General features: G+C 47.9%; 1 protein-coding gene across 24 annotated transcripts in view; it reads left to right on the plus strand.

Moving 5' to 3' along the window:
• The window catches only part of TRERF1 (transcriptional regulating factor 1), a 206,496-nt gene that overhangs the window by 147,106 nt on the left and 32,800 nt on the right, over nt 1-26,590 (plus strand). For 14 of the 24 annotated variants that reach the window (XM_072832996.1, XM_072832993.1, XM_072833001.1 and 11 more), the window contains 4 exons: nt 19,847-21,541; nt 23,016-23,062; nt 23,937-24,087; nt 25,133-25,480. In XM_072832996.1, coding sequence (XP_072689097.1) covers nt 20,105-21,541; nt 23,016-23,062; nt 23,937-24,087; nt 25,133-25,480 — 1,983 coding nt within the window. In that variant the 5' untranslated portion in view covers nt 19,847-20,104. The remainder of the gene's footprint in view (nt 1-19,846; nt 21,542-23,015; nt 23,063-23,936; nt 24,088-25,132; nt 25,481-26,590) is intronic. The other 10 variants (XM_072833008.1, XM_072833011.1, XM_072833012.1 and 7 more) reach the window with 5 other exon arrangements.

The raw sequence follows: 26,590 nt of genomic DNA on the forward strand, positions 1-26,590 counted from the left end.
CCAGTCAGGGGCTGGGGGTGCTCACCCAGCTGAGTCTTCGCAGGTCAGAGCCAGAGGGACCTCCTTGCAGCCCATTGGGCCCAGCCTCCTTGTTCTGCAGAAGCTGAGTCTGAGTTACTGGGAAGGGGAACTCATTTGCCCAACAAGGTCACAGGGCCAGTCTCCCTTTCTCTCTGGTCCGGGTTATCTTTATATTGGGTTTGCACTTCCTGAATACGCAGCAACCGGGTTTGGGGGGGTGAGGGGGGTGGTGATGGAGGGCAGGCGAAGTGGGCTTAAAAGAACCCCATCTGAGAATGTTTAAAGTTCCAGTAAGTGTCCCATGAAGAGGGAGATAATCTATGTACGCATAATCAAAAGAGGGAAGACTTAGTTTAGCTCCAAAAGACCAACAAGAGTTGAGGGGGGGCGGGGGAGGACAAAATGGGAGCTATTCAGAGAGGCTGGGACATTTTTATCGATGGAATAGAAATAAATAGGAATTTGTTTTTTGCATTTTCACGATGCCGCCTTGTTAGTATTTTGGGAGTACATTCAAGTCACGTGGAGGCCCTAGTCCCATTTTAGTGACAGTGGTTTTGTGGTCTCTGGGGGGCTCTTTGGCCTGGGACTGGAATCCTCTGCTTTCGAGTCCATCAGGTTTGCTCCTGGCAACATGGGTGATCCTTTGGAAATCTCTTCATCCCTGTGATCTTCCACAGTTTAGCTCGGAATGGGAAGGCAGCCTCCGGCCAGGTCTGCCTCACAGAAAAATAATAGGTGTGAGTGCCCTCCACACGGTAAGGCTTAGGTTGGCCTCCTTTTTTGTTCTCTCACTCCCACCTTGGCATGAGCTCGGAGAGAGTTTGGTGCTTCTGCTGGGCAAGCTTTCATTTTCCCATCCGACCAGGTGGCAGCTGTGGGCCACCAGAGCCTCCCCAGGCCTGCTTCCTTGGGACAGCACACTGTGCGCCCCAGCTTCCTTAGAGGCACCGTTGTTGAGAGGCAGGCCAAGAGGCTGTGACTACAAGTGAGGAAACTGCAGATAGGGACAGAGTTCTTGCCAGTTTCCAGGAATCTAAGAGCTGGGGGCCCTCTTGAAACAGGAAAGGAAGTAGACTGCCTCTTTATCTGGTATCATGGAGGGAATGAAATGACTCTTTCTGGGTAATTTGGGCGCACGCTTTCTCCTTTAATGATAACCACAGATATTGTTAAGCTTTAAATGGCCACTAAATAATGACTTCTCTTTTCCTCTCTGGGACTCTTGAACTGTTTGACGGCTAGACCCCAGAGAGCAGTACACCTCCTTCATTACCAGTAACCACGTGGAAGAACTGGGCCTGACCTGTGGCCCCAGTCCAAGGCCCTCTCAGGCATCTCCTGAATCTCACTGAGCCTTGGAGAGCTGAAGGCCTCTCTGGCAGGGGCTGACCTGCCCCAGAAAGCTTCCCTCCACAACTGAGCATTTGCATTCTTCTGTTTATTTCTCTGCAATAATATGCGGAATGCCCAGGAGGCCTTGCATGGTGTCTCCGGGTCTTCGGGAGGGATCAAAGTGAATGCACCCTGCTGCAGGGGTGCCTTCAGAGGGTGTAGAGGGGGGGAAATGTGGTTGTTGGTCTCTGCATCAGAGGGCCTTGGACAGCTGAGGATTTCCAGCGGATGGGTTTTAGGGTCTTCCTCTCTTCCTGACTGTGTCCACTTCTGTCAGCGCCTGCCCCTGAGCACCAATCTGGTGACCGAAACAAAGGGAGGCCTCAAGGTTGCCCTGGAAACGAATAACCAAACCGATTCAATCACGACTGAGTCATTGAGGCCTGATCTAAACTGTACCCAAGTCAAAACAAAACAACAGGAACCCCACCCCAGGTGGTGAGGCTCCACCAGTCCTCATGGGTGCCACGCACGTCCCAGTACGTTCTTGTTATATCCTCACCAAAAAAAAAAAAAAAAAAAGCAGCTGTGGAGCAGTAGGTATTGTCATTCCTCAGTCCAAATTAAGCCCCCCCCCCCCAAAAAAAAAAGACAAGATCAATCTGCTGGGTTCTTACTTTGCCAGTGGAAGATGAGGATTTGAACTCTGGTCTTCTGACTCCAGGAGAGTGGTCTTAGCAATTCTGCTACATCGCCTGTTTCTCTCTCTCCAGGGAAAAGTTCCTGATGAATAAAACAAATTTCCAGATAGCTGGAGCTCAGCCCTTTCAGACTAGAAAAAAGGAAGATTTTTTTTTTTTTTTTTGGTATGCAGTGCCTCAGCTTCTTTTTCATATACTTCCCAGTCCATGGCTATATGCTAGAGGGTGGAGGGTTGCTAAGTGTAGGTGGCCAGATTCCCAGGGCATATGTGTACTGCGGTGAAACTGGCTTTCCTCAACCTTCCGAAGTCAAAGCTAGAAGGCTCCAACTTAGGGTAAGTAGCTTTGTGCTAATCAGATCTGTGATGGAGAACTGGGAACCCTGTGGAATACCACAGGAAGCCTCAACCTTGGGCATCAGAGCAGTGGAGGCCTGGCCCTTTATCACTAATTGTGTGACCTTGGGCAGATTATCCCCTCCATGTCCATACCCTCATCTTTTAAAATAGGGAAAGCACTTCTGACTCTACAGGTTTGTTGAGGGGACAGAACAAAATAGTGTATGTCTATGCTTTGTGCACTGCTTTCCTTGATGTGCTTGTTAGAGACTCCACATTGGGCCAGAGCATCTGTGCCTGTGGACCAGGGGACCTGTCTGCTCTGAGCTCCACAGATATGAGCGGACACACCCTGTGGTCATCAGGGCAGGTCACTCAGCATTGACATCATCCCAGGACCATTAAAGAGATGGAACCATGAGCTTTTTATTCTGTTTTTAAAAAGAACAACAACAACAACAAATCAGGAAAAAGAGAAAGATTGATTTTCTTTAACCTGTGGGTTTTTTTTTTTCCTTTCTCCCCTCCTTGCTGTGAGTGGAATTGCCACTTTGCCTTTTTTTTTTTTAATTTAAAAAAATGATGTTCTGGGTGATGGAACATAATATTTAGACATGTTGAGGTGACAGCTGATGGGTGTGTTATTAATACACCATCACCACAAATCATGTTGCAAGGGTTGGTGGGGAGGAGATTTGTGTGTAAATGTGCATGTGTGTTCACACGCTTGGATGATTTAACATGATGGGGGAGGGTCCGGTGACCCTTATCAAAAGCAGCTCTTGGGAAGGACGTGGTCTGCTCTTTGGAGGATTCCTCTGTGAACTGAGGAGGTATTTCCCATGTTATCCTGTAGAAACAAAAGGTCTCCCCTTCCCCCCTCCCTCCTCCCTCTCTCATGTCTCATGTACCCAGCGGGTACCGTGTATTATGCCAGCCCCTGAAGACAGAGTTGATGAGGCTCTCCTCAGAAGAGGTGCTGGCCTGATGGCGGAGGCAGTAGTCCAGTGGGGCACAGTGTGCCGAGTGGTGTGACGACGCGCAGAGTCCTGGCCCATCCTTGCTGGCTCTCCAGGCATTCTTCCTCGTGCCCCTGCCTTCATTTATTACCTGTTGTCAGGGAACTCACAGATCTCTCAGCCTGGGACTCCCCAGTCCAGCTGGCTCAGGGGCAGCTCCTGTAGGTCTCCAAATGAAACTGAACTCTCACAGTGTCCCCTATCTTCACAGGCATGAACCCCGACATCTGGGCGTCATCTTGACACCTGCCCCTTCTGTGGCCCCTGTACCTACCACATCACTAAGTTGTGTCAGATTCACCCCGAAAGGCCCCTCCATCACCACACACATGTGAACTGCCTGACCTGGACCAACATAAAGCTAAGTGCCCTCTGTGTCCCCATCCACCCTCCTCCAGCCTACGTCTATACCACAGGCCCAGACTATGATCTGTGAGCTAAAAATGGTTTGTACATATGAACACTCAGTGATGTGGGAACACTGGCTTTGAACTCCAGTCAAGCAAGATGTTATCCTTCCAAAAAATGCTTCCACTGTTCTCATTAGCCAATCTGTATTATCAAAAAAAAGTTCTCAATATTATTATATTTTTAGTTATGTTGAAAAACTTACAGAAATTTATATTTCCCTCACTACATACGTGTCTATGTCTTAGCCTTGGTTTTGTCATCTGGCTGCAACGTCTAGAATGTATTCTGTTTGGCTGTTTACTTTGTAAAACTTGTTGACCTCTGATCTACAATGTGGCCTTTTCAGGAGGAAAATCTGGTCAGTCACACATGCTTGGAAGACACACACACAGACACACACTAATCGAAACACTTTTATGGTTCCCCATTACATTTTTAGGATAAAGATAAAATTCCTTACCTCAAGAACCTTGGGTGGTATGGCCCTTGCCCTCCTTCTAGTTTTATGCTCCTTAGTCCAGTATTCCAGCCAGTCTGGCCTTTTTCTCTTGTTTCTCATGTCTACCTTATTCCTACCTGTCCCAGGGCCTTTGCCCGTACTGCCCTCGACTCTGTCTGGAATTTGACATTTCGCACCATTTCCACACCTTTCTCATCCATTGGATGGTGGCATCACTGTGACTTCTGCAGAGGATCCTTTGTAAACCTTTCTGGTGAGGACATGACCTGCTATTACAGCCATTCATCATGGTCATAGAATTACATTTGTCTGTGTCTTGACACTGCCTCCCCAGACTGCAAGCTCCATGAGGGCTGATACCAAGTCATGTACCCACCCCCATTTTATATCCACTATGCCTGGTATAAAGTGGGCACTCAAATATTTTGTTACAGTGCATGTCTGAGAATCAGGGAAGGTTTCATAAATGATGTTAAGTCCGAACAGGAACTTGTGGGCTGAGAAAATGGAGAATGAGAGCAATTTCAGGCAGAGCAACCAGCATTCTGAAAACTGGGGTAGCTCCCTAGGTCCAATGCTCGGGGTGGGTATGGGTAAATGGTTGGGGAAATCATTACAAAGGTAGATGCGGCCAAATTGTGAGGGCCCCATAAGCCAGGCTGAGTTGTGGGCACCCTTCTTCTGTTGGCAGGGGGAGCACTGGAGGTTTTGGGCAGAGGGGTGGCATGGGCAGGGCTACTAGTGGAAAAGTGGGCTGGAAGGGATGAGGCCGACCGTGAAGAGACTGTATCATAGCGTTGGCAGGGAAATGAGAAGATGGTTGGAGAATGCCATGGAGGAGAGGTCGACAGGAATTGATAATCTATTGGAAGTGAGGGGGGATTGTGTTCTTGGGGTCTGATTCAGGCCCCTCCAATACTTAAGATGAGGAAAGAGGTGGAGGCTTGAAATTCGTTTGGGCCCAGGAAGTGAAAGGAGAAAATGCCTGCAGCCCCCATGTCCTCTTCAAAATAGGGCCAGGTCCTCTGCTGAGACAAAGGCCTTTTAGGTTCAGGTCATGGGCTTTGGCCCCTTCCCCCTGTTGCTAGGTGCTGGGGAGCAGGGGGAGAGGCCCAGACTGAGGACTTCTATCCCAAATAGCTTCTCTGCAGGTTAGTAGGGCACTTAAGGAGACCTGCCTTTCCTGGACCTTTTCCTAAAACTGTGATAGCTAAATGTCTACTTTGTTAGAAATCCTACCTTGAAGGCCTTTAAGGAAGGTCTCTGCTTTCAGAAGATATTCGCTGAGGGTCTACCCTTCCCCAGCTCTGCCCTGAGCACCACAGGGACCACCCCTCCGCCCCCAGAGAATCTGTCTGACCCACAGACATAGCTGACACATAAAATGCATGAAGATTAATGCACGAAGACCTGGTTCAATGACATCCTGCATTTCTGTGGTGCATTCAAGTTCACAAGGCACATTCTCACACAGGTGATGCAGTTCTTCAGCCCACCTTCTACCTGATGTCTGGGGACTGTTTTTGTCCCTGGGCCCCCAGACTGCCCACGCAGCCCCTACCTTCACAGGTGTGGCTGGGGGCTACACGAGCACCTATTCACACCAGTGGTGCTCGGTAATGTGCCTGCGTAAACTAAATGTGATGTGAGCTGAAGACCTGTGAATGCAAAAAAGAAATAGAAATGCTGTTTCTGTGAAAAGTGAACTGAATGCTTTGCAAAGAATTGATCAAAGCAAGCCCCTCCAAGAAAATCCCTGCCCAGACGTGTGCACGACACCTGCTGGAGGCCGTCACTGGGAGGAGAGAGATGAGCCTGCCAGAGGAGGGTGTGCTGTGGCTCCTCCACTGGTTGCCCTCACCTTCCAGCTCCTTTTTTACAGATGCCATACTAGGAAATGACACATTGTGGGGTGATTTATGCTTAAAAAACAAATGCAAAGCTCTAGTCAACAGATCTATGTACAGAGGCCTGGACTGTGCCTCAAAAGATTAGTAAGATATTTGTGTTTGAAGTTAAAAATAAAATTTTAAGGTATGAATGTAGTGCTTTTAAGTGTACATGCAGGTTTTCCAATGTTTTATGACATGTTTATTTTTGAACAAGTAATAGCTTCCCATGGTTCAATAAATGAGAGAAACATAAAAAGCTGTAAAATGAAGTCTCCTCACTCTCTTCCTATTCAGCCCAGAGACGGCCCCTCCCTCCTCACAGACGACTCTTCCTGGTTTCTTGGATCCTTCCAGATTTTCTTAATGCACAAGAACCAACTGTGAATATACAGTGGGTCGCCAGCTATTCATGGATTCCATATTTGCAAATTCTTCTACTCTCTCAAATTTATTTACAACCTCCAAATCAGTACTTGGGACACTTTCGAAGTCCTTGGCACACATGCACAGAACAGCAGAACATTTGATTTGCCTGATACCCATTCCCAGCTGAGGCTGACCAGGTGATGCGCTGCCTTCCTGTGGCAGCTCTCATGCTGCCAACACGTGTCCTTTTTCCAGTCAGTTTTGTGCCACATTTTTCACATCCTTGTGCTTCCTGTTGGTTTCGTTGTTCACAGTGGCCCCCAGGTGTGGTGCTGGTGTGCTGGCTTGGGGCTTTCCTCAGTGCAAGGAGGTTGCATGTAACCTATGGAGGAAATACTTACTAGATAAGCTTCATTCAAATAAAAGTTATAGGGCCATTGGCTCTGAGTTTGGTGTTTACAAATCAACAATATATATTAAATAAGGTGCCTTGACACAGAAACACACGTAAAACGAGGTTAAGTTCTGATCAGTTGATGGAAATGTTGTGACCAGAGGCTCACAGGGACCTCACCTGTATTTCCCCCAGGAGCAGTGATACAGTACTAAATGATCCAGTGTTCATAATGACGTCACAAGATATATTACAGCTAATAATGAGAATCGACTATTTACAGATACATAGATATGTGTGTATTCTATTTTAACGTTGGAGAGCTTTCTATACCCATTTATGGAGTGTCCTTGATCTTTTTAACAGCTGCATAGTATTTCACCACTTGGTTATTCCATAGAATTCACCTTCAACTGAGAATGCCGTCTCAGGGTGTCTGTGGGAGACTGGTAAGGTAGTGAAGCGCCACAGGTGCAGGTTCCCATTCCCACCAGGGTCAGGGATTTGGGGGTACTGTGAAGGACTTGGTACCGTGCCTGGCCTGAGGTCAGCATCCCATGCACATTAGCCACGTTATCTTTCTTTATCATCCTTCTTTCCCATCTGCTCAGCAGTGTTAGTCTGCTTGTCAGCATGGCTCTGGAGGTCATTGCTGCTGTCCTTCTGACTGCAGCCAGCCCCTCTGCAGTCTGTCTCCACACGGGGCTGGAAGACACCTGGGCATCGTACCTAGGCTTAACCTAGGGCCACGCCAGCTTCAAGGGAAGGGGATTGTCTCCTTCACTTCCTGATCCTTTGCCAAACACACAGCGTTGATGTTTGGACAAACTTGTTTGCTGCATCCCATAAACATTGAGTGGATCCGCTTTGGGCCCAGCATTGGTCGTGGATGGCACAGTGGAGAAGGGAGGGAGAGCCGTACAAACAGAGGTATTCAGAGACATTTCTGTGCCTTTAGAACTTAAAAATCTAGCATTGGTTGAAAAATAGAATACCTGAGGTGACTCCCTGATGGAGTCATGTTTCCAACAAGCGGAAGGATGCTTCTCTGGGCCTGTGAATCCTTCCTCTAGGATTTGGTCCTCACACTCTCCAAGGACCCCAGGCTCTTGGGGGCCCCGTTTCTGCCCTCTCATTTCAGCCGCAGGAGCCCCCTGTGGGGGCCTCACCAAAACTACCTGGTCTTGGAGCAGCAAAGGGAGGTTGGTTGGGCAACAATTTGAGATAGTCAGGGCACCTGAGTGGCTCAGTCAGTTGAGTGTCTGCCTTTGGCTTTGGTCATGATCAAGCCCTGGGATCCTGGGATCAAGCCCCACATTGGGCTCCCTGCTCAGTCGGGAGTCTGCTTCTCTCTCTGCCTCTTCCTGCACCTCCTGCTTGTGCTCTTACTTGCTGTCTCTCTCTCTCTTTCAAATAAATAAAATCTTTAACAATATATATGCAAGAATTTGGAACAGTGAGGTAATGAGGACCAGTGACCAACAGGATATCAGACTTGGGCAAGTCCAGATAGGTTTGGGGTCTTCCCAGGATGTGAAAGATTACCAAAGGAGGGAGCAAATCCAGACCCTCTTGATTCTCTGAGGCCTGTTGGTAGTCATTTGGGTAGATGGAAACCAACTTTTATGACCCTCTCATCATCCACATACAGAACTCAACAGTGGGAATCTCAGGTGAAGGGCTTGTTGGGAATGTTCACTTCCATCTTTATAACATTGAATTCTTGGAAGCATGTGTAAATTAAAGCATACCATTTTTTCTTTACCTTGGCATGCTGTGATGTGAACCAAGATCCTCCTGACAAAACTGGTCTCCGCCACTCCATCAGCTTGTCTCTTGCAGGATGTTCACTCCTGTGGTCTGTTCACTATTTGGTTCCCTGAGCTCAGCAGCTTCCCGAGAACCCTGGGACGAGGAGCCCCTCTAATTTGTTGGTGGCCGACTTCCCTTCACACAATGAAGGACAAAGGAGACATCTCAGAGCAGCCAAGTCACTGAGTCAAAGCTTGGTCAGGAGGATGCAGGGTGACAAGGAAGTTTGAGGTGGGCTGTGACGCCCTCTGGATTCACTGAGTACACATCTAGTTAGCACAGTGCCACGCACAAGGCATAGGCTGGGTCCCAGAGCTGAACAGGATGGGCCTCTGGCTGCTCCCAGAATTAGAAAGGTGGGGGCATGAGCCATGATGATGGGCTAGAATCCAACCTACAGAGGCTTGGAGAAGGCAGCCACTCAGGAAATACCTCTGGGATGGCCTCCAGGCCCAGACACAGAAGTCCCTCTGACTTGTTTCTTGACTCCCAGAATTTCCCCAGAAGTCTTAGAGTTCTGAGCCCGAGAGGGCTGTGGGGTTGCTTGTCTTAGCCCCCTTATCTTACAAGAGAAGAGCCTAGGGGCTGCGGCATCGCCCCAAGTGGGGGCTGTGTTGCTGCTGCTGTATACAGAATGCCCACATGTGGCACTGACATCATAACCCGGTGAACCCCGTCTGAAATGCCGGCAGGAGAGCCAAAGAGACCCCAAGCACAAAGGACGCCAAGGCACAATTATTTCATATATAAGGGAGCATCGCTTACTTTGTTACCCAGTAAACTGTAAGCTGTTTTCCAGAAAGGAGTGTGTTTTCCCCAAGACACCCACCCCATCTTTGAAACCTTGGATGTCTAGAGGCATTTGCTTTTTAGGCAGACATCAAACTGTAAAGGCCACAGACCAGAACTAAATCAGCTGCTCCTTTGGGGAACTGAACCCTTGACCAAGCAGCCTACTTAGCGTCCTAAGGCAGGAGAGCCTCCGGGCTGGTGCTATCCAGGTGGCAGTATAGGCTGCTCCCTCCTCACCATCCCCTGCAAAGGAAACCAGTCTCTGTCACTCACTGCTTGGGGTTTGAGTGATAGATAGGAATGGAGCACTCAGGTGCTTGACTTGTGTCTTCTTAAATGTATAATTCACTCTGAGGCTGGAAGCAGAATACAGGAGTCAGCTCTTCCCACCAGCCAGCACCCTTTCCAGTCCATCTTCATCCCTCATACTCCCTAGGGCTGCGTCAGAACAGCTGGAGAATCTTCCATTCTCCCTGCCCTGCTCTGCCCTGGACAGCTTCAGGGATGGGAATCCTTTCTGGGCTGCAGTCCTAAGTATTGATTCACAAAGCCCGTGTCCTTAGGGGCAGGAGTGGTCCCAGGCCCCGACTACCCCCACTCCCACCAGCAAGGGTCTGCCCATTGTGCCTCCTGAGCCCTGGCTGAAGTGACGCCCCCCTGCCTCCCCACCCCCTAGAGGCCCCCCTCTGTCTCCTCTTTGTGAAGTTCCTTGGAGTCTTTAGGAAGCCCTGAGCTTAAAAGATTCAGGCTGTTGGGTTTGTATCTCTTCTAGCAGAGTCCTTGTACAGTAGGTCCTTGCTGTGAGGTTGTATGAAAGAATATAAAGGATGGGCAGAGCACAGATGCTGGTCTGCAGGCCGTGAAGTCCCTAGTCCACTTGGCTGAACATCTCTTAAGGCCCGCGGCTACGACCTGGTTGAGTCTCCTGGCACAGATCCATCTTCATTATGGTTGCTGGTCGATTCTGAAATCTTCCTAGCAACTCCTCCTTAGGAGAAACATGTAATTATGGAGTAACTCAGGGCCTCACCTATGGCTTGTTCAGTTGATTCCCCTGACCCGCCTCCTCTCTGCGGACCCCTTGGCTGTAGCATCTCTCAACCTCCCCATCACCTGGAGGGGCCAGCTGCAGTGGGGAAGAGCCTTCATGGAAGGAGTCAGGCAGCCCGTGTGGACCTTGGCCCTGGCATCCCTCCCACCCCGAGAGCCTATTACATCTCTCCCTTGACATCTAAGGAACCCTGTGTTTGGGGTAGAAGTTTCCTGCACTGCCTCCACAGGTCACTTCCTCTCTGAGATATAACTGATTTTATCTATCCTGATGTGATAAACATGGATCCCCCTGGGTGCATATGAGCAGGTCCCACTCTAGTCTCCCAGAGCATATAATATGTGCTGTTATGTCATGTGCTGGGAAGTCAGGAAGGGCTGGGCCACATCAGTTGCCTTCTCCGTCCTGGAGGAGAGAAACACCACATAGTGGGCTCTAAGCTGTGTGCATTCACCCCGAACAGTTGTCCAGTCCTCACCTTGAATACTAATTAGATGCTGAACCATTAATTTCAGCCACTACAAGTTGATAAAAGATGAGGCAGAAATTTTATGGATTTTGTTAAGGCTCCCTCCAGAAAAACTTGACTTTAATTATCTGGATACATAAAAGTATGGCTGAGATCCAGAATAGGGCAAATTACCTGCCCAGGTTCACACAGAGTCAGTGGAGCCAAAGCTGAGTCTCCTGTTTGCTCCTCCAGCACCTCTCTGTTTGTACCATATTCACAGAATCAATGCCCATGTTTCTAATATCCCTACCCAGACCTACCCATTTATGGGGGAGAGTGGTTTGAAAAACTACATACAGGAATATATCAAGGCACACTCAGACCATGGCTGCCTCCTCCAGGAAGCCATCCTCTATTCCTGTGATCTCTTATCTCCCCACATCCTCGACACCCACATCCCTTATGCCAGCCAGGAAGGAGAGAAGAAATAGCATGTGGCAGTCACCCGGGGAAGACAGTGTTAATTCCCTGGTCAAGGACTACTGCTAGCCCAGAGGAGTGAGCGATGGCAGTTAGGACCAGTACCCTGCACATTAGAAAGTGAAGTATCTCCAATCACGGTTTCCTGGTGGAGAGCTGTCCACAGGAAGCAAAATCCAAACTCGGTTTTGCAGATTCCCAGGCTGTGAGTCAGGCTTCTTCCTGGTTCCTGGGCTTGGAGGGACAGTTGATGCCACAAGGTGAGTCTGAAAGAGGGAGAAATAAGTGTCCCTTGGGGGACAAAGGAAGTCTTGGAGATCCTCCCACAGCAGAGTCAGCAGAGACCCAGGGCAGAGAGCAGCGAGCGGCCAAGGAAAGGAGCAGACCAGTCACTCTTCGAGGGGGAATGTTTCGGTGCTAATAGCCATCATTGGCAGAACTCGTCCACGGTAATTGGGTTACAGGATTATAAAATACCCACCGGCTTTATTTAAAAGACTAATCAGAAAGCATTTAGAACAACAACATTGCTATAAAGGAGGCCGTGAACTGCGGGCCCACGCCTTGGAGAACTGCCCTTAGCCTCTGCCTCCTTTGGGAATCTGGGGAGAAAGCTGGAGTGAGAAGAATCCCAGGAGAACCCAAATAAAAGCTCCTCTGATAGACCTGAGAGGAAGGCTTGCCCCAAACCCAAGCCAAGTTATTTGGGGGATTGTGTATACAGTCTCCGAATGATGATCCAGTGTCGGAAAAAGGAAACTCTTTTTGGTTTTCCTTCCTCCAACAAGCGGTGGTGGTCTGGCGGGAGCAGGGTGTTACCCCTGCTAAATTATAAGCAAACGAGTCCTGCTGATTCCTTGGCCAAAGTCAACTTCCTCCCTCTCTCTCTTTCTGGTTCAAAGGAGAGCCCTTTTGGACAAATACCCTCCTTGCAAATTGTGCTCTGTCTCCTGATACTCCTGGGGGTGCGGGGTTGGGGGGGCTTTGAAGTGCTAGAATAGGACTCTGCAGACTTTGGCTGGGGCCAAACACAGCCTGAACCTAGTTTTATACCACCTAAGGAAGGGTTTTTACATTTTTACGGGGTTGAAGAAAAATCAGGAGAATTCAAATTTCAGTGTCCGTGAATAAAGTTGTATTGGAACACAACCATGCCTATTCAGGTATATATCGTTGTATGGCTGCTTTCACGCTGCAGTTGCAAAGTGGTGACAGATTGTATGGCCCACAAACCTGAGAATATTTACCAGCTGGCCCCGTACAGGAGAACTCCTGTGCCAAAAAAAAGTCGGTGCAGAGCATTATCTACATTATCCCTTGAATCTGGTGCTGTAGGGCACTTGACCCAAAACAGAAAAGAATAGATTCTGTCCCTGGGTCCCTGTCAGGGGTGAAGTGCTCTCCGTCTCATTTGTTTGACTCAGTGTCTCAATTCAATGAGCGTGGACTGAGCATCTGCTGTGTCCCAGTCACTGGGACACAAGATGAGGAGGATGCCATCCCTGCCTCGGAATGACTGGACAGCCAGTGGGCAGATGGGCATGGAAGCAAGCCGTGTGGCTATAATGCTTCCACGCGAAATGGAGGGGGCACCTTGGGTTCTGAGTAAGCCTTCATTTGTTGATTCCAATCTGGAATCCCGGAGTCTTGCTAAGGAAGAAATTGATCAAAGAAATGTGAAAGTAGTAGTTCTGTTAATTAGTTCATGAGTGAAAAAGCTCCTGATGCCAGTTACCCAATGAGCAAAGAAGTAACCTTATTAGAAAAGTCATTAAGACTTGAATCCTGAGATGGTTTTATGACAATTTTAGGAGATCAGTTAATCTACCAAGAAGAATAGTTTCTCAGTTGTAAATGGTATATTTAAGATACCTTTTGGGGTACCTAAGTGGCTCAGTCGGTTTAAGCATCTGCCTTCAGCTCAGGTCATGATCTCAGGGTCCTGGGATCGAGTCCTGCTTTGGGCTCCCTGCTCAGTGGGGAGTCTGCTTCTCCCTCCCTCTGCCACTCCCCTCTGCTCATGCTCTCTCTCCCAAATAAATAAATAAAAATCTTTAAAAACAAAAAGGCTTTTGACAAGATGTTAAACTGCGGCATGCTACTGTCTTTGCAAAAGGCATGGAGGCAGGGGTGTGTATAAGCATTCTTATATGAGCATAAAATGTTTCTAAAACACATGAGAATCTGAGTGATTATCCCAAGAAGTCTGGGCTGCTGGGTATATGGGAATAAGGATAAGAAGAAACCTTTTCACATATAACTGGTGCAGCCACTCTGGAAAACTGTGTGGAGGTTCCTCAAAGAGTTAAAAATAGACCTGCCCTACGACCCAGCAATTGCACTGTTGGGGATTTACCCCAAAGATACAAATGCAATGAAACGCCGGGACACCTGCACCCCGATGTTTCTAGCAGCAATGGCCACGATAGCCAAACTGTGGAAGGAGCCTTTTAAAAAATTTTTTTGCTCTAACTTTTCACTTTCCTTTTAAGCATTTAGTTATTTCAGGTAATTTTCATTCTTTTGTATACTCTGTTATGCCTTTTGAATTTTGAACCACATAAATATAGTTCCTATTTAAGAGATAGATAGATAGATAGATAGATAGATAGATGATAGATAGATAGATAGATAGATAGATAGATAGATAGATAGATAGATATAAATTTTACACATTTAAGTTTTGGGAGAAATTAATTAAAAATTTAAAATATATAAATTTAACATTTCTGGGCCTCACCTTCTGAATCTGTCCTGTAGGGAGACTAGATGAGCTTTATGGGAGTCTTCCAACTGGAGAGGACATCAGACTCAACGGAGGGCCCATTAAAACACAGATTGCATGTCCCCCAACCAAGTTTCTGATTCAGTGGGTCTGGAGCCAAGAATAAGTACTTACAACAAGTTCCCGTGTGATGCTTATGCTGCTGACCCAGGAAGTACATTTTGGGAGCCTACTTCTGACTTTGTAGGGTTTTGTACTTGTAAATAAACTACATTTCCAGTTCTGAAAAATACTAGGGAATAAAGAATAGATTCCTGTAGCTCAGAGCACAAAGCAGACACATCAACCAAAGTAAAATTATCTAGCTTGCATTCCACCCACAGGGGCATGGTAGAGGGACATGAAATCAGGTCATGGTCAGAATCTGGTGAGTTTCGATAAGTAATTCTTCCTGTGGGAGGTAATGTGGTGCAAAGCCTTTGGGGGTAGGGTGAAGTGGTGAGATTTAAGCTAGGCAGGGCATTTTGTTACCACCAGGCCTGATGCCCACAGGATAACATTGCTGGAGGTTATTTTAAAGCTCCCACAGTTCATCCTTGCCATACAAGTTCAGTCAGATCATGAGTTCTTGACATAGACACCTGAACCTGACTTGATGCTTTTGTACACACCATTCCCTCAGCCAGAACACCCTTCCTGGTCCTCTCATCTCTGTATGAACCCTATTTGTCCATCAAGATCCAAGTAGATCTAACTGTTGTTCTCCATAAGAACTTAACATTCATTCCCCCTACACTGAGTGTCTTTTTCTGCTGATACCAATTCAGTGGGACACTTGATCATTGTTATCTTAATTTTTTTTCATTCATCAATTCACTCATTCAACAAATATCACCCTCCTTCAACGGATCTTTATTGGAGGGCCTACAGTATGCTGGGCATTATGGTAGGTTTTGGGAACAGAATAATAGGCAAAAATAGACGTGGTCCCTGCTCTAGTAGTTAGAGATCCATTAATCAAATAATGGCACTGGTTACAGACTAAGAAGATGGGTTTGAAAGAAAGGAATGTGTAAGAAATGACCCTGATGTTGACGTTGACCTGTGGTTAGGGTCAGAGTAGACTTCCTTAGGAAATAGAGTTTGAGTTGAGATCTGAATGAGGAATCCCCGGAATGTGACTAGGTAAAGAGAATATGGGAAAAGGCACAGCTCTCGAAAGTTAGGGGCGTGGGGGGACACCAGCATGTACAAAGGTCCTGTTGTGGGAGGCAGTGTGGCAGCTTCAGGAAACTGAGAGAAGACCAGAATGGCTGGGGTGGTGTGATGAGAAGGGGGTAAAGAACAAAGTAAAGGAGAGCTACATTGCCAGACTGGGACAAACTGTCCAAACTGGGACAGAGCCCAATCAGCCTTGTTCATGATTTTGATTTGTAACCTAAGAGCGTTAGGATGCCATCAAAGGATTTTGGTCAGTGATGAGATCAGTTATGTTTTGTTTTGTTTTGCTTTGTTTTGTTTTGTTTTAAGATTTATTTATTTATTTATGATATATATATAGAGAGAGAGGCAGAGACACAGGAGGAGGGAGAAGCAGGCTTCACGCCAGGAGCCCAGCGTGGGACTCGATCCCGGGACCCCAGGATCACACCCGGGCCAAAGGCAGGCACCAAACCGCTGAGCCACCCAGTGATCCCCCAGAGTTGTGTTTTAAAAGTTCATTCTGCTGCTGCTGGCTGGAGCATGGACAAGACCAAAAGCAGAGAAAGCAGTTGGAAGGCTGTTGGGATAGTCTGGAAGACAAATGTGGAGTCTTAGATTAAGGTGATAGTAATAGAACTGGAGGAAAAGGGATGCAGTTAAGAAAATATTAGGAGGTAAATTGATTCCCTATCATATTGTAGTGGTTGGTTAAGGAAGAGGGAGGAGTCAAGGGCAAGAGTTATTACAGGAGCGTCCATTCTGGGGAATATGAGGTTGACTTTGCCTTTGAGCACGGAAGTAGACTTTGGGGTAGGCAACTGAGCAGGAGCCCAGACCCTCTGGTCTGGAAGTGGTGATTGCAAGTCAGCAAAGTAGAATGGTAAGTGAGGATGTCAAGGGAGAGAGCTTGTGTGAGAAAAGGAGGGGGGTCTCCTCTTACTGGGTGGTAAGCCCCTGCAGGAGCGCAGCACAAGGGGCATGTTTCTCTCATTTCTCCTTCTGTTCTGCTCACCATCATCCAAGTTCAGGTCTTAATTATGTCTCACCTGGATGCAGTGAGAGCCTGCTGATCCATTGCTTCTCAAATTTTAATCTGCATACAAATCACTTGAGGGTCCTGATAAAATACAGATCCTGATTGAATACATGTAGGCGGAAGCCTGAGATTCTGAATTTCTGGCAAGCTCACAGGTGATACAGACGAAATTTTCAGGAGGGGAGCTGGTCTCCCTGCTCCTGAAGCTTAGCGCCATCAAACCTGACGTCCTTGTGCCTCTGCTCAGAAGCCTTCAACAGCCATTCATGGTCACATTCAGGATCTACTCCAGCTCTCTTTGGCCAACCATGGTTTCTTCCCACTGCTTCTCTTCATCCATCCTTCATTCTACCAAACCAAACCAAATCCCTTGCTCTGAATTTGTTCATCTCTCATCTTTCAGGAAGGGACAGAGACCAACTCAGTCTAGCTTCCAGTTGGAGGGGGCTACTGCAGTGGTCTTAAAATCTCCCATGAAAGAATGCGGTAAACGTAATGACCCTCCTCACACATTTTCAAGTTTACACCTACATTTTTTATCATACATTTGCAGAAGATGCAATCTCCAAGATATTGTAAACATTGATATTTTTAAGTAAAACTATTACATCATTGTTTTAAATTTATCCAGTAGAATCTAAGCACAACAGGCATTTGATATCTACCATCATCCGTTTTAAAAATGCATGAACATGCTCTTCACTAATAGTGTTCCTTTTTCTTCTTGAAATTTTATTTCTGTTCACTTCCCCAGTGGAATTTTATCCTAATGGAATATGTGTAATCTATTTCATGCTTAAAACTCTTTCGTTTGTTTCCCTATCATATTTCTCTGTAGCGATTTTATATAAAATTAAAACTTCTTTTATTTCCTGAAATCATAAAACTCTGAGTACTAACATTTTCTTCTGGTCTGAGTTATTGTTAACAATTATTAATAGGGGCAGCCCGGGTGGCTCAGCGGTTTAGCGCCGCCTTCAGTCCAGGGCGTGATCCTGGAGACCCAGGATCGAGTTGGGCTCCCTGCATGGAGCCTGCTTCTCCCTCTGCCTGTGTCTCTGCCTCTCTCTCTCTCTCTCTGTGTGTCTCTCATGAGTAAATAAATAAAAATATTTAAAAAAATTATTAATGGGACACGATTGATCAAAATAACACAAATGTATTATTAATTTGGATGAGTTATTAATAAACACAAAAACTAAAATTATACTGAAGATGCATCTCTTAGTGAGATGATAATGCTGGATGACTTTTTAAAATAAAATTTATTGGCTTACAACACACATACCTACATGTGACCAGGTCAGAGCATTCAGCTCTTGAATTATCCAAGTAAACACACTCATACAGTTACCACCATGTCCAGAAATAGAATATTGCTGGCGTTGGGTTATTTCTTCAGTTTGTTTTTATATCCATGGAAGAATATTACATATTGTATGAGATATGAGACAGGGGCCAAGATTGATTACATTTCCATTTTTTATTCATATATATGTACGCCCTGAATATCCTCAGTTGCATGTACTGATAGAAATAGAAGTTTTGTTAAAACAGGATCACTTGGGGATCCCTGGGTGGCTCAGTGGTTTAGCGCCTGCCTTCAGCTCAGGGTGTGATCCTGGAGTCCCAGCCCCTCTCTCTGTGTCTCTCGTGAATAAATAGATAAAATCTTTAAAAAAAAAAAAAAAAAGGACCACTCAGTTCTTGATCTGCTTTGAGTTATATACTGAATATCACATAGCGATTTATCACTAACAGACTTTAATTACTTCTACTAGGCCTTCCTATTATTATTAATAATAATAAGGAATTGGAAACCATCCAGTTTCAAAGAAGATTCACTACTCATTTATTAGAGTTGCTGGTTTTCTCAGCTTTCTAGATGTCCCTTTATATGGTGGCCAGGAGTGGGGCGGGCTGCTGGGGCGATAATAAGCCCAGTTAAGATTTGGGATGAGGTGAGTAAGAGGTCTGTCTTTCTTTTGTAGAGAAGGAAGGCATTTGTGAGAGTGTAGGTATTAAAGGTCAACTTGTACCTTTGTCACCAGTCAGTTCCAGAAAACAGCTTCTATGGAAGTTTGAGGCCCTGGGAATTAAGAGAAACAAAAACTCTCTCTTAAAACTTTGAGTGCGTGTGTAATGCTTGGAAAGTGTTCGTGTACTCCCAGGAATCTACAGACCCTAATTAGAAGTCCCCTAAAGAACCTATATGACTCAAACCAGACTAAACCAGTCTCTCTACATTTCCTAGTTCGCGGTTTTAAGATTTGTCTCAGTATGGTTTTTTGTGCCAGGTCAGCACTGTGTGTAGATGTTTCCCTGAGCAGGGACCTCAGAAAGCAGGGAATTGTGTTGACCAGACAGGCAAACTAATGTGTTAGCAATACTCCTCCTTCAAACTTTCTCCAATTCCATTCTTATCCGGCATTAGCTCTGCAGTCTGAGTTCCCTTATCTGTTATTTTTACCTTTTTATTACGTGCGTACTTATTCATGTGACCCGTCATCACCTTTTCTAACCATAAACATCTCAAGAGCTGATGCTTGTCTTAATCATTTCCTGGCATTGTGCCTTACACTTAGTAGGTGTCGAATAAGTATTTGTTGAGCAGATAAGTTGATAAATGAATGTCTTAAACGTCTTCACATCCCCTGCAGATCCTAGAGTCCCAGATGAATGGAAGGATTAATCAGTGAGCAAAACAATGAATTAACAAATCAATGAACTAACGAGGCATTGAGCAATGGGCTTTGAAAGAGAGTTCACTACTCACATGAGGGTCCAGATATGCAGAATTGGGGTAAATGGTGTGCAGTGTACAAAACAGACTACTCCAAATCAAGTCTCCTGTTTTGTATTTAATTCTCTAATCGGGGCGGCCCGGGTGGCTCAGCGGTTTAGTGCCGCCTTCAGCCCAAGGCCTGATCCTGGAGTCCCAGGATCGAGTTCTGCATCAGGCTCCCTACATGGCGCCTGCTCTCCCTTTGCTGTGTCTCTGCCCCTCTCTTTTCCTCTCCCTCCCTCTCTCTGTCTGTCTCATTAATAAATAAATAAAATCTTTAGAAAAAAATTCTCTAATTGGTCAGTGTAAATGTAATTGTTCTTACCAGAACATCCAAGTAGGGGCACCTAGGTGGCTTAGTCGGTTGGGCATCTGCCTTTGGCTCAGATCATGGTCCTAGGGTCCTAGGATCGAGCCCCACGTCCAGCTCCCTGCTCAGTGGAGAGACTGCTTCTCCCTCTCCCTCTGGCTACTGCTCCCTCTGCTTGTGTTCTTTCTCTGTCAAATAAATACGTAAAATCTAAAAAAGCATCCACTTTAAATCCTGTCCTGTGCTTTGCACTTTGTCTTGCAGGTGTGAGTGGCATCTCTGCACCACGGTGGTGTTTAGTCCATACCTCAGCCCGCGTGAGGATGTAAAGTCCCCTACTCTGCACATGAGTGGTATAGGCCAACAGGAACATCTGGCTGCAGCCACGTTCACCGACATGTCAGCCGTGGAATAGTGTGGACGCCTTCTCTCAGCTTCTCAGGGTCTCAGTCCTTTTGGGTTTGTCTCATTGACCTTTTTTTATGGTTTTGTGGCTGGACATTCACGGCCAAGGCAGGCACCATGGGGGATCAGCAGCTGTACAAGACCAATCACGTGGCCCACAGTGGTGAGAACCTTTTCTACCAACAGCCACCACTTGGCATCCATGGTGGGCTGAACCACAACTATGGGAATACGGTCACAGGGGCTGGAATGGATGCCCCGCAGGCGTCACCCATCTCCCCCCACTTCCCTCAAGATACTCGGGATGGTCTAGGCTTGCCTGTTGGTTCCAAAAACGTTGGCCAAGTGGATCCCTCGAGGCAGGGAGGGTGGGGAGGTCATACTGGGCCTGGAAACCACGTCCAGCTACGCAGCAACCTGACCAACTCTAACATGGTGTGGGGGACACCGGCCCAGGCTGAGCCCGCCGATGGCTACCAATATACCTACTCCCAGGCCAGCGAGATCCGGACCCAGAAACTCACCAGCGGCGTCCTGCACAAGCTAGACTCCTTCACCCAGGTATTCGCCAACCAAAACCTGCGAATTCAGGTCAACAATATGGCCCAGGTGCTGCACACCCAGTCGGCAGTGATGGACGGAGCCCCTGACAGCGCCCTCCGCCAGCTGCTGTCCCAGAAGCCCATGGAGCCCCCAGCGCCGGCTCTTCCTGCTCGCTACCAGCAGGTGCCCCAGCAGGCTCACCCTGGTTTCCCCAGTGGGCTGTCCAAATCAGCTCTTCAGGTGGGGCCACACGCTAGCCAGGGCCACCTGTATTATGACTACCAGCAGCCACTGGCTCAGATGCCAGTGCAGGGAGGACAGCCACTGCAAGCCCCTCAGGTGCTGTCCCAGCACATGCAGCAGATGCAGCAGCACCAGTATTACCCGCCGCCACAGCAGCAACAGCAGCAGGCTGGGCAGCAGCATATGTCCCTGCAGGAAATGCAGCAGCAGCAGCAGATCCGCCCGCCACAGCCTCAGCAGCAGCAGCAACAGCAGCTGCAGCTGCAGCAGCGGCAGGGTCCGATGCAGATACCTCAGTATTACCAGTCCCAACCCATGATGCAGCACTTGCAAGAACAGCAGCAGCAGCAACAGCAGCAAATGCACCTACAGCCCCCTTCGTATCACAGGGACCCCCACCAGTATGCCCCGGAGCAGGCGCATGCCGTCCAGCTGATCCAGCTGGGCTCCATGCCCCAGTACTACTACCAGGAGCCCCAGCAGCCCTACGGCCACCCCCTCTGCCAGCAGAGCCACCTGCCCCAGCACCAGCAGCGCGAGGACAGTCAGCCCAAGACTTACCCAAGCGACAGGCAGGCCCAGACCATGCTGAGCTCCCATGGCGACCTGGGGCCTCCCGATGCAGGAATGGGAGACCCGGCAAGCTCGGACCTGAACCGGCTCAGCGGGGCCCTCCCCCATCGGCCGCTCCTATCCCCCAGCGGGATCCACCTCAACAACATGGGGCCTCAGCACCAGCAGCTGTCTCCCAGTGCCCTGTGGCCCCAGGTATTCTAATGGTGGGCGCAGCTTGGAGGATCTCAGTGTGCTATAGAGTCGGCCAGAGCAGAGTCTAGGTCGTGCCCACCCCTCTCACCAGCCCCTCCAGTGCTTTTGTTCTTTATCCACACCACGAACCTTAATGCACATGTGCCTGATGCTGTCTGTGCCAGGTACATGGAATGCAGGATCAATTTCAATTCAGTCCTTTGCCCAGTGAGCTTACAGTCTTGCTGCAGCAATGCCCATAATACCATACAAGGTCCTGAATGATGCATGTAGTGGTCAAGGCTTGACTCGGGGGCCCAGGGACCACACAGGGGGTGAGGGTGGGGGTCTGGCCCCCTTAGGTCTGAATCCTCAGGGAATTCCTTTGTGAAACTGTTCCCCCTTTGGGAAGGTGACCACATTATGACAGCATTTCTCCAAGTATATTGCTCCGACCAGAAATACCATAGAATGTTTAATAGATATAGTGGGGATGGGGGTGGGGTGAGTTCTCCAGATAAATACATTGGGGGATTCCTATAGAGAATCTGGTTGCAACGCTGAGGGGCTTCTCAGAGCCTGTGCTATGCTGATGTGTGTGTGTTGTGCGTCTCCCAGAGATGAGACTCTGAGCTGCCCTCAGGATCCAGGCAGGTAAAGTGAGTAATAAAAGTGACTTGTTAAAAAAATTTTTAAAAATTAAAAAAAAAGTGACTTGTTAGGAGACACTGAGGAATGGTGCCAGCTGTGGTGGCCTGGAATGTAGATGCCCCATCTGATGGTGTTCTTATTCAGGACTTTTCAAAAAACAATCTAGCCAGACAAAGATCATCCGCAGATCTGTGGGTCGCGGTCATTAACCGTTTGTTTCTCAAATGTATTTGCCACAAGAAGGTTCCTGTGTGCTGGGCACTGCTCATGCCCTGTCATGTTCCTGGGAGCTACCCTCGTATGACAATAGGCTCCGGGGAGAAGGAAAGCTTGAATGGGACCAGGGTAGATGGAGAGAGGGCTCTGATGGAGGCTGGAGACGAGCTCTCCTTGACCCTATCTTGTTTGAGACCCAGGCCCAGTGGTAACTGGGGGAGCCTTTTTGAATATAAGAATAAGGTGACATGGCCACAGCTGACCTGACCAGCAGGAGATCTCTGGGCATGATGCTGTGTTATGCAGCTCTCTTGTTCCATGCCTCTCTCGGGAATGGAGCCTATCTATGCACACAGTGGTAGATGGGGAGAAAAGGAAGGAACGAGGTGGGGGATTGAGTCCTGGCGAGCTGGTGGCTGGTGGCAGCTGCCGAAGTGGGTGTGTTACTGAGTTGGGGGGCTTGGGGAAGCGAGGGAAAGAAGTGAACGACCTGCTGGCCCTGTGAGCTGGGGGAAGCATACTAGAAGTGTAGGCCCTGGGATTCCCTGAGCTCAAAGATTCCTCCCGTCAGAAACACACTTTTTTCTCTTTCTTCTTTCTTCCGGTGTCCTGCATGGCTCAAAATTAGATGCACCTACCTGATGGCAGAGCCCAGCCAGGGTCCCCCGAGTCAAGGTAGGATGGATGCAAGAAGGCATGTTGGCATTTTGGGAAACTGGGAGGTGTTCCTGGGTTGTCTATCAAGATTCATTTTCAAATTCAAAGTCAGTTTTTCAAAGAAGTTTATAATAAGAATAGCAGCTATCGTGTTTGAGTGTTTACTGTGTGCTAGGCACTCTCTATTTTGTGTAATAAAGCAACTCCAGTGATGGTGGGTAGGATTACCACGTGCCTAGCACATAGTAAGCACTTGACCATTCTTAGTTGCGTTCCTGTGACTTTACAGATGAGAAAACAGCCTCAGAGCTTAGATTTGTACATCAAGTAAGTGGCCATATTGGGATTGACTCCGAAGGCCATGTTCTGTCCACCAGTCAGTATTTATTGAATACCTACTGAGTGTCAGGCATAGAGCTAAGCTTTGAGAATGCAGCATTGAGTAGTACAGACTTATTTTCCCCCATCACAGGCACGGTAAATTCTTAGTCAGCACCTGACAGACTGCTACGACATGCTGTCTAGAGGCTGAACCAGAGTACTTAGACATGTGTCTCTAAGGGAGGGCTTCTGGAAGAGGAGGCCCGAGGCGACCCTAGAAAGATAATAGGTCAAAAGTGGAAAAAAACCCAGCACTTGACGGCCTAAAATGAAGGATGTTTTTTTCAACTCTTGCATGATTTTGAGCAAGCCCTTTCCCACTCTTGAGGCTCAGTTTTCCTTCTGTAAAGTGGGCTTAGTTCTCTGAACAGTATTGGGATAATACAAGTGGGACCCTGGGAGCACTGGATGAATGAAATGGGTTCATTGCGGGGTGTGAGGTCTTGTGGTAAGTCACCCTTCCTCTTTGTCAACATGTGTGTCCTCTCCGTTTGGCTCTACCCTTGAGCAGTAGCCAACCAAAAGGAGTGTTTGGGGAGCAGTTTGATGCCAAGAACAAACTGACGTGCTCCATCTGCCTGAAGGAATTCAAGAGTCTGCCTGCCCTGAATGGCCACATGCGGTCCCATGGGGGAATGAGAGCCTCCCCCAGTCTCAAACAGGTTAGCGGGAGCCGGTGCCTGGCCCTTCCCAGACCATGTGTTGCTTGCTTTGCTTTGCTGCCATCAGACAGAGAGTAATGTGACCCCCAGGTGGGCATCTGGGGAAGCACAGTTCTTCCCTAACAGGAGTACTTAAGCTTTGATGCTAGGAGCTAGCCAGATTAAACAGACTCCACTTCCACTGGTTTCATGAACAAGAGTCAAAAGCAGGGGAGCTGGAAATCTTTTGAGGGGTCCTAGTTTCTCCTCTTTCTGGAAAAGACAGCAAAGAAAACATGTAGATGCAACATTATTAACTTCTGCTGCTTAAAGCACCTAAGACCAGAGTCTCTTGGGCCTTCCAAATTAGTAGCCGATGGCCAGAGAAAGCAAATGTGACCAACATTTTCTATTCACCAGTGTGCTAGTGTTAGACTCTAGCAATGGAAGGTCTTTAAATACCCTCAGGATTATCCAGAGAGGATATCCATGTGGTGAAGTATCCATGCAGTTTTAGAGAAAGATTTAAAAATGCAAAGAATTTTTTAAAAATGCAAAGAATTTCTTAAATTCTTTAGATAATTGTTGATCTAAATTAAAGTCTATGGGATTAACTCCCTGTTCACCAAAATTGTGGATACCCCAGGTCACTCCCATCTCCTCACCATTCCAAATACAAGAGCTTTGTCTTCCATTTGACAGATGAGTACACTGAGGCTTGTAGAATTAAGAGGTCCTACACAAGAGCTTATTATGTTTTATTTTGTGCCTACCAGTCCATTCCTTTTCTTTAAAAGTTATGACAACAACAAAAGATCTGTTTTAATTATACAAGTGATAACAGTCAAGATTTTTTTTAACATAGAAAATAGAGTGCATGGCCTTGCCCACTGCCAACTGGCATCACTTGAGCCAAGGGACTCAGGGTTGCAGGAAGGAAACCACCCTGCAGTGGCTCTCTACCACCCATGCGTGATGCCCTGCAACATTTCAGGAAAAGCAAAGTGCATCCCCACTGGGACTGGCTGCTCTCAGCCCAGGATCAAAGCCTTTATTGTCTGTGTAGGAGGAAGGAGAGAAGGCCCTGCCGCCTCAGCCTCAGCCTCAGCCCCAGCCGCCACTGCCACCTCCGCCTCCGCCGCCACCGCAGCTCCCTCCCGAGGCAGAAAGCCTCACGCCCATGGTCATGCCCGTGTCTATCCCTGTCAAGCTTCTCCCGCCCAAGCCAGGCTCTCAGGGCTTCGCCAACAGCATCGTTGCCGCCCCCTCCGCCAGAGACAAGCCAGCCAGCTCGATGTCGGACGACGAGATGCCCGTGCTCGTGAGGATGACCCTCTCTCCCCCACACTCACCCCAAGGGGCTGCCCCCCACCCGCCTGCTGTGAGTTGCTGCTCTGCCCCCCGCCCGCCTGGGGTGAGAACATCCCTTTGCTTTCTTGGAGATGGGGCAGCTCTTCCGGGGTCACTGGCCTAAGCATAAGCATGGCCGTGGCTGGCTTGGGAATCCTATCTCTGTCCACACTGCCTGCTACCCAGTGAACACCTGTCACTCTACCAGGCAAACGGTCTGGGTTAGATTCTGAGAGGCCTGAAGGTATTCCAAAATTAAGACACATGATAACTCAGCTGGTAATCACGGCTATTAAAATATAGAAGTCCTATCTCAGTCCTATCTCAGCTGGGCCCTGGCCCCCCAGCTTCAGGATCTGCAGACCTCCTCAGATCCAGCAGCCAAAGAGGTAAAAACCCTTGGCACAGCAAGCTTCCACGCAATAGCCCTGGCATCCATTCTGATGGTCAGCCTAACTAGATGCTTAATATTTTCAGTATCCCACCTGCATTATTAGCCTTAGAGGACCTAATTCACCAAGGTTCCCAGAGTAACTCCACTGAGAGAGACATCTACCCCCCCAATCTCAGGAAAGCAAAGATATTTGTGTTTCTCACTCACTCTTAAGTTCTTCTCTTTCTCAAATTCCAAGCGTGTCACCCAAGCAGCTTAGCTTGGCTCTGGGGCAGAGATATCTCTCTCTTTCCCCCCGTATTTTGCCTCCCTCTCTTACCCCCCCTCGGTCCCTCCCTCCTCTTTCTCTCTTCCTTTCTTCTTTCCTCTTCCCTCCCCTCCTCTGGGGAGTCTGTAACCCATGTGGTTGACTATATCTAGATCTGTTCCCTCCCCACTAAGTGGTGTGCTGGGTCATATTTGTCCTCAAAGAAAAAGTGGCTGCTGGGATTCCAGGTGGCACGAGGGTGGGGTTAGGCCAAAATAGGGGTACGGTGAATAATTAAAAAAACTAGAAAAGTCCAAAAAGAACCTTTTTGGTTCTCTATGTAATACCAAGGCTTCAGAAGAGGAGAGGCCGAGGGGGATCTTCTGGGAGTGAGGGTTCTCGTGAACTTGCAAGACTTGGGAGCCAGCAACAGGCAGAGAGATGAAATGAGAGCCAAGCTCCCTCTTTGCCTAGGGATTCAGAAGGAGAGACACTGTTTCTGTCCCTGGAGAACTCTCAGCCTGAAGCTGGAG

The sequence above is a fragment of the Canis lupus genome, chromosome 7 (assembly GCF_048164855.1).
Source record: "Canis lupus baileyi chromosome 7, mCanLup2.hap1, whole genome shotgun sequence".
Classification (NCBI taxonomy): Eukaryota; Metazoa; Chordata; class Mammalia; order Carnivora; family Canidae; genus Canis; species Canis lupus.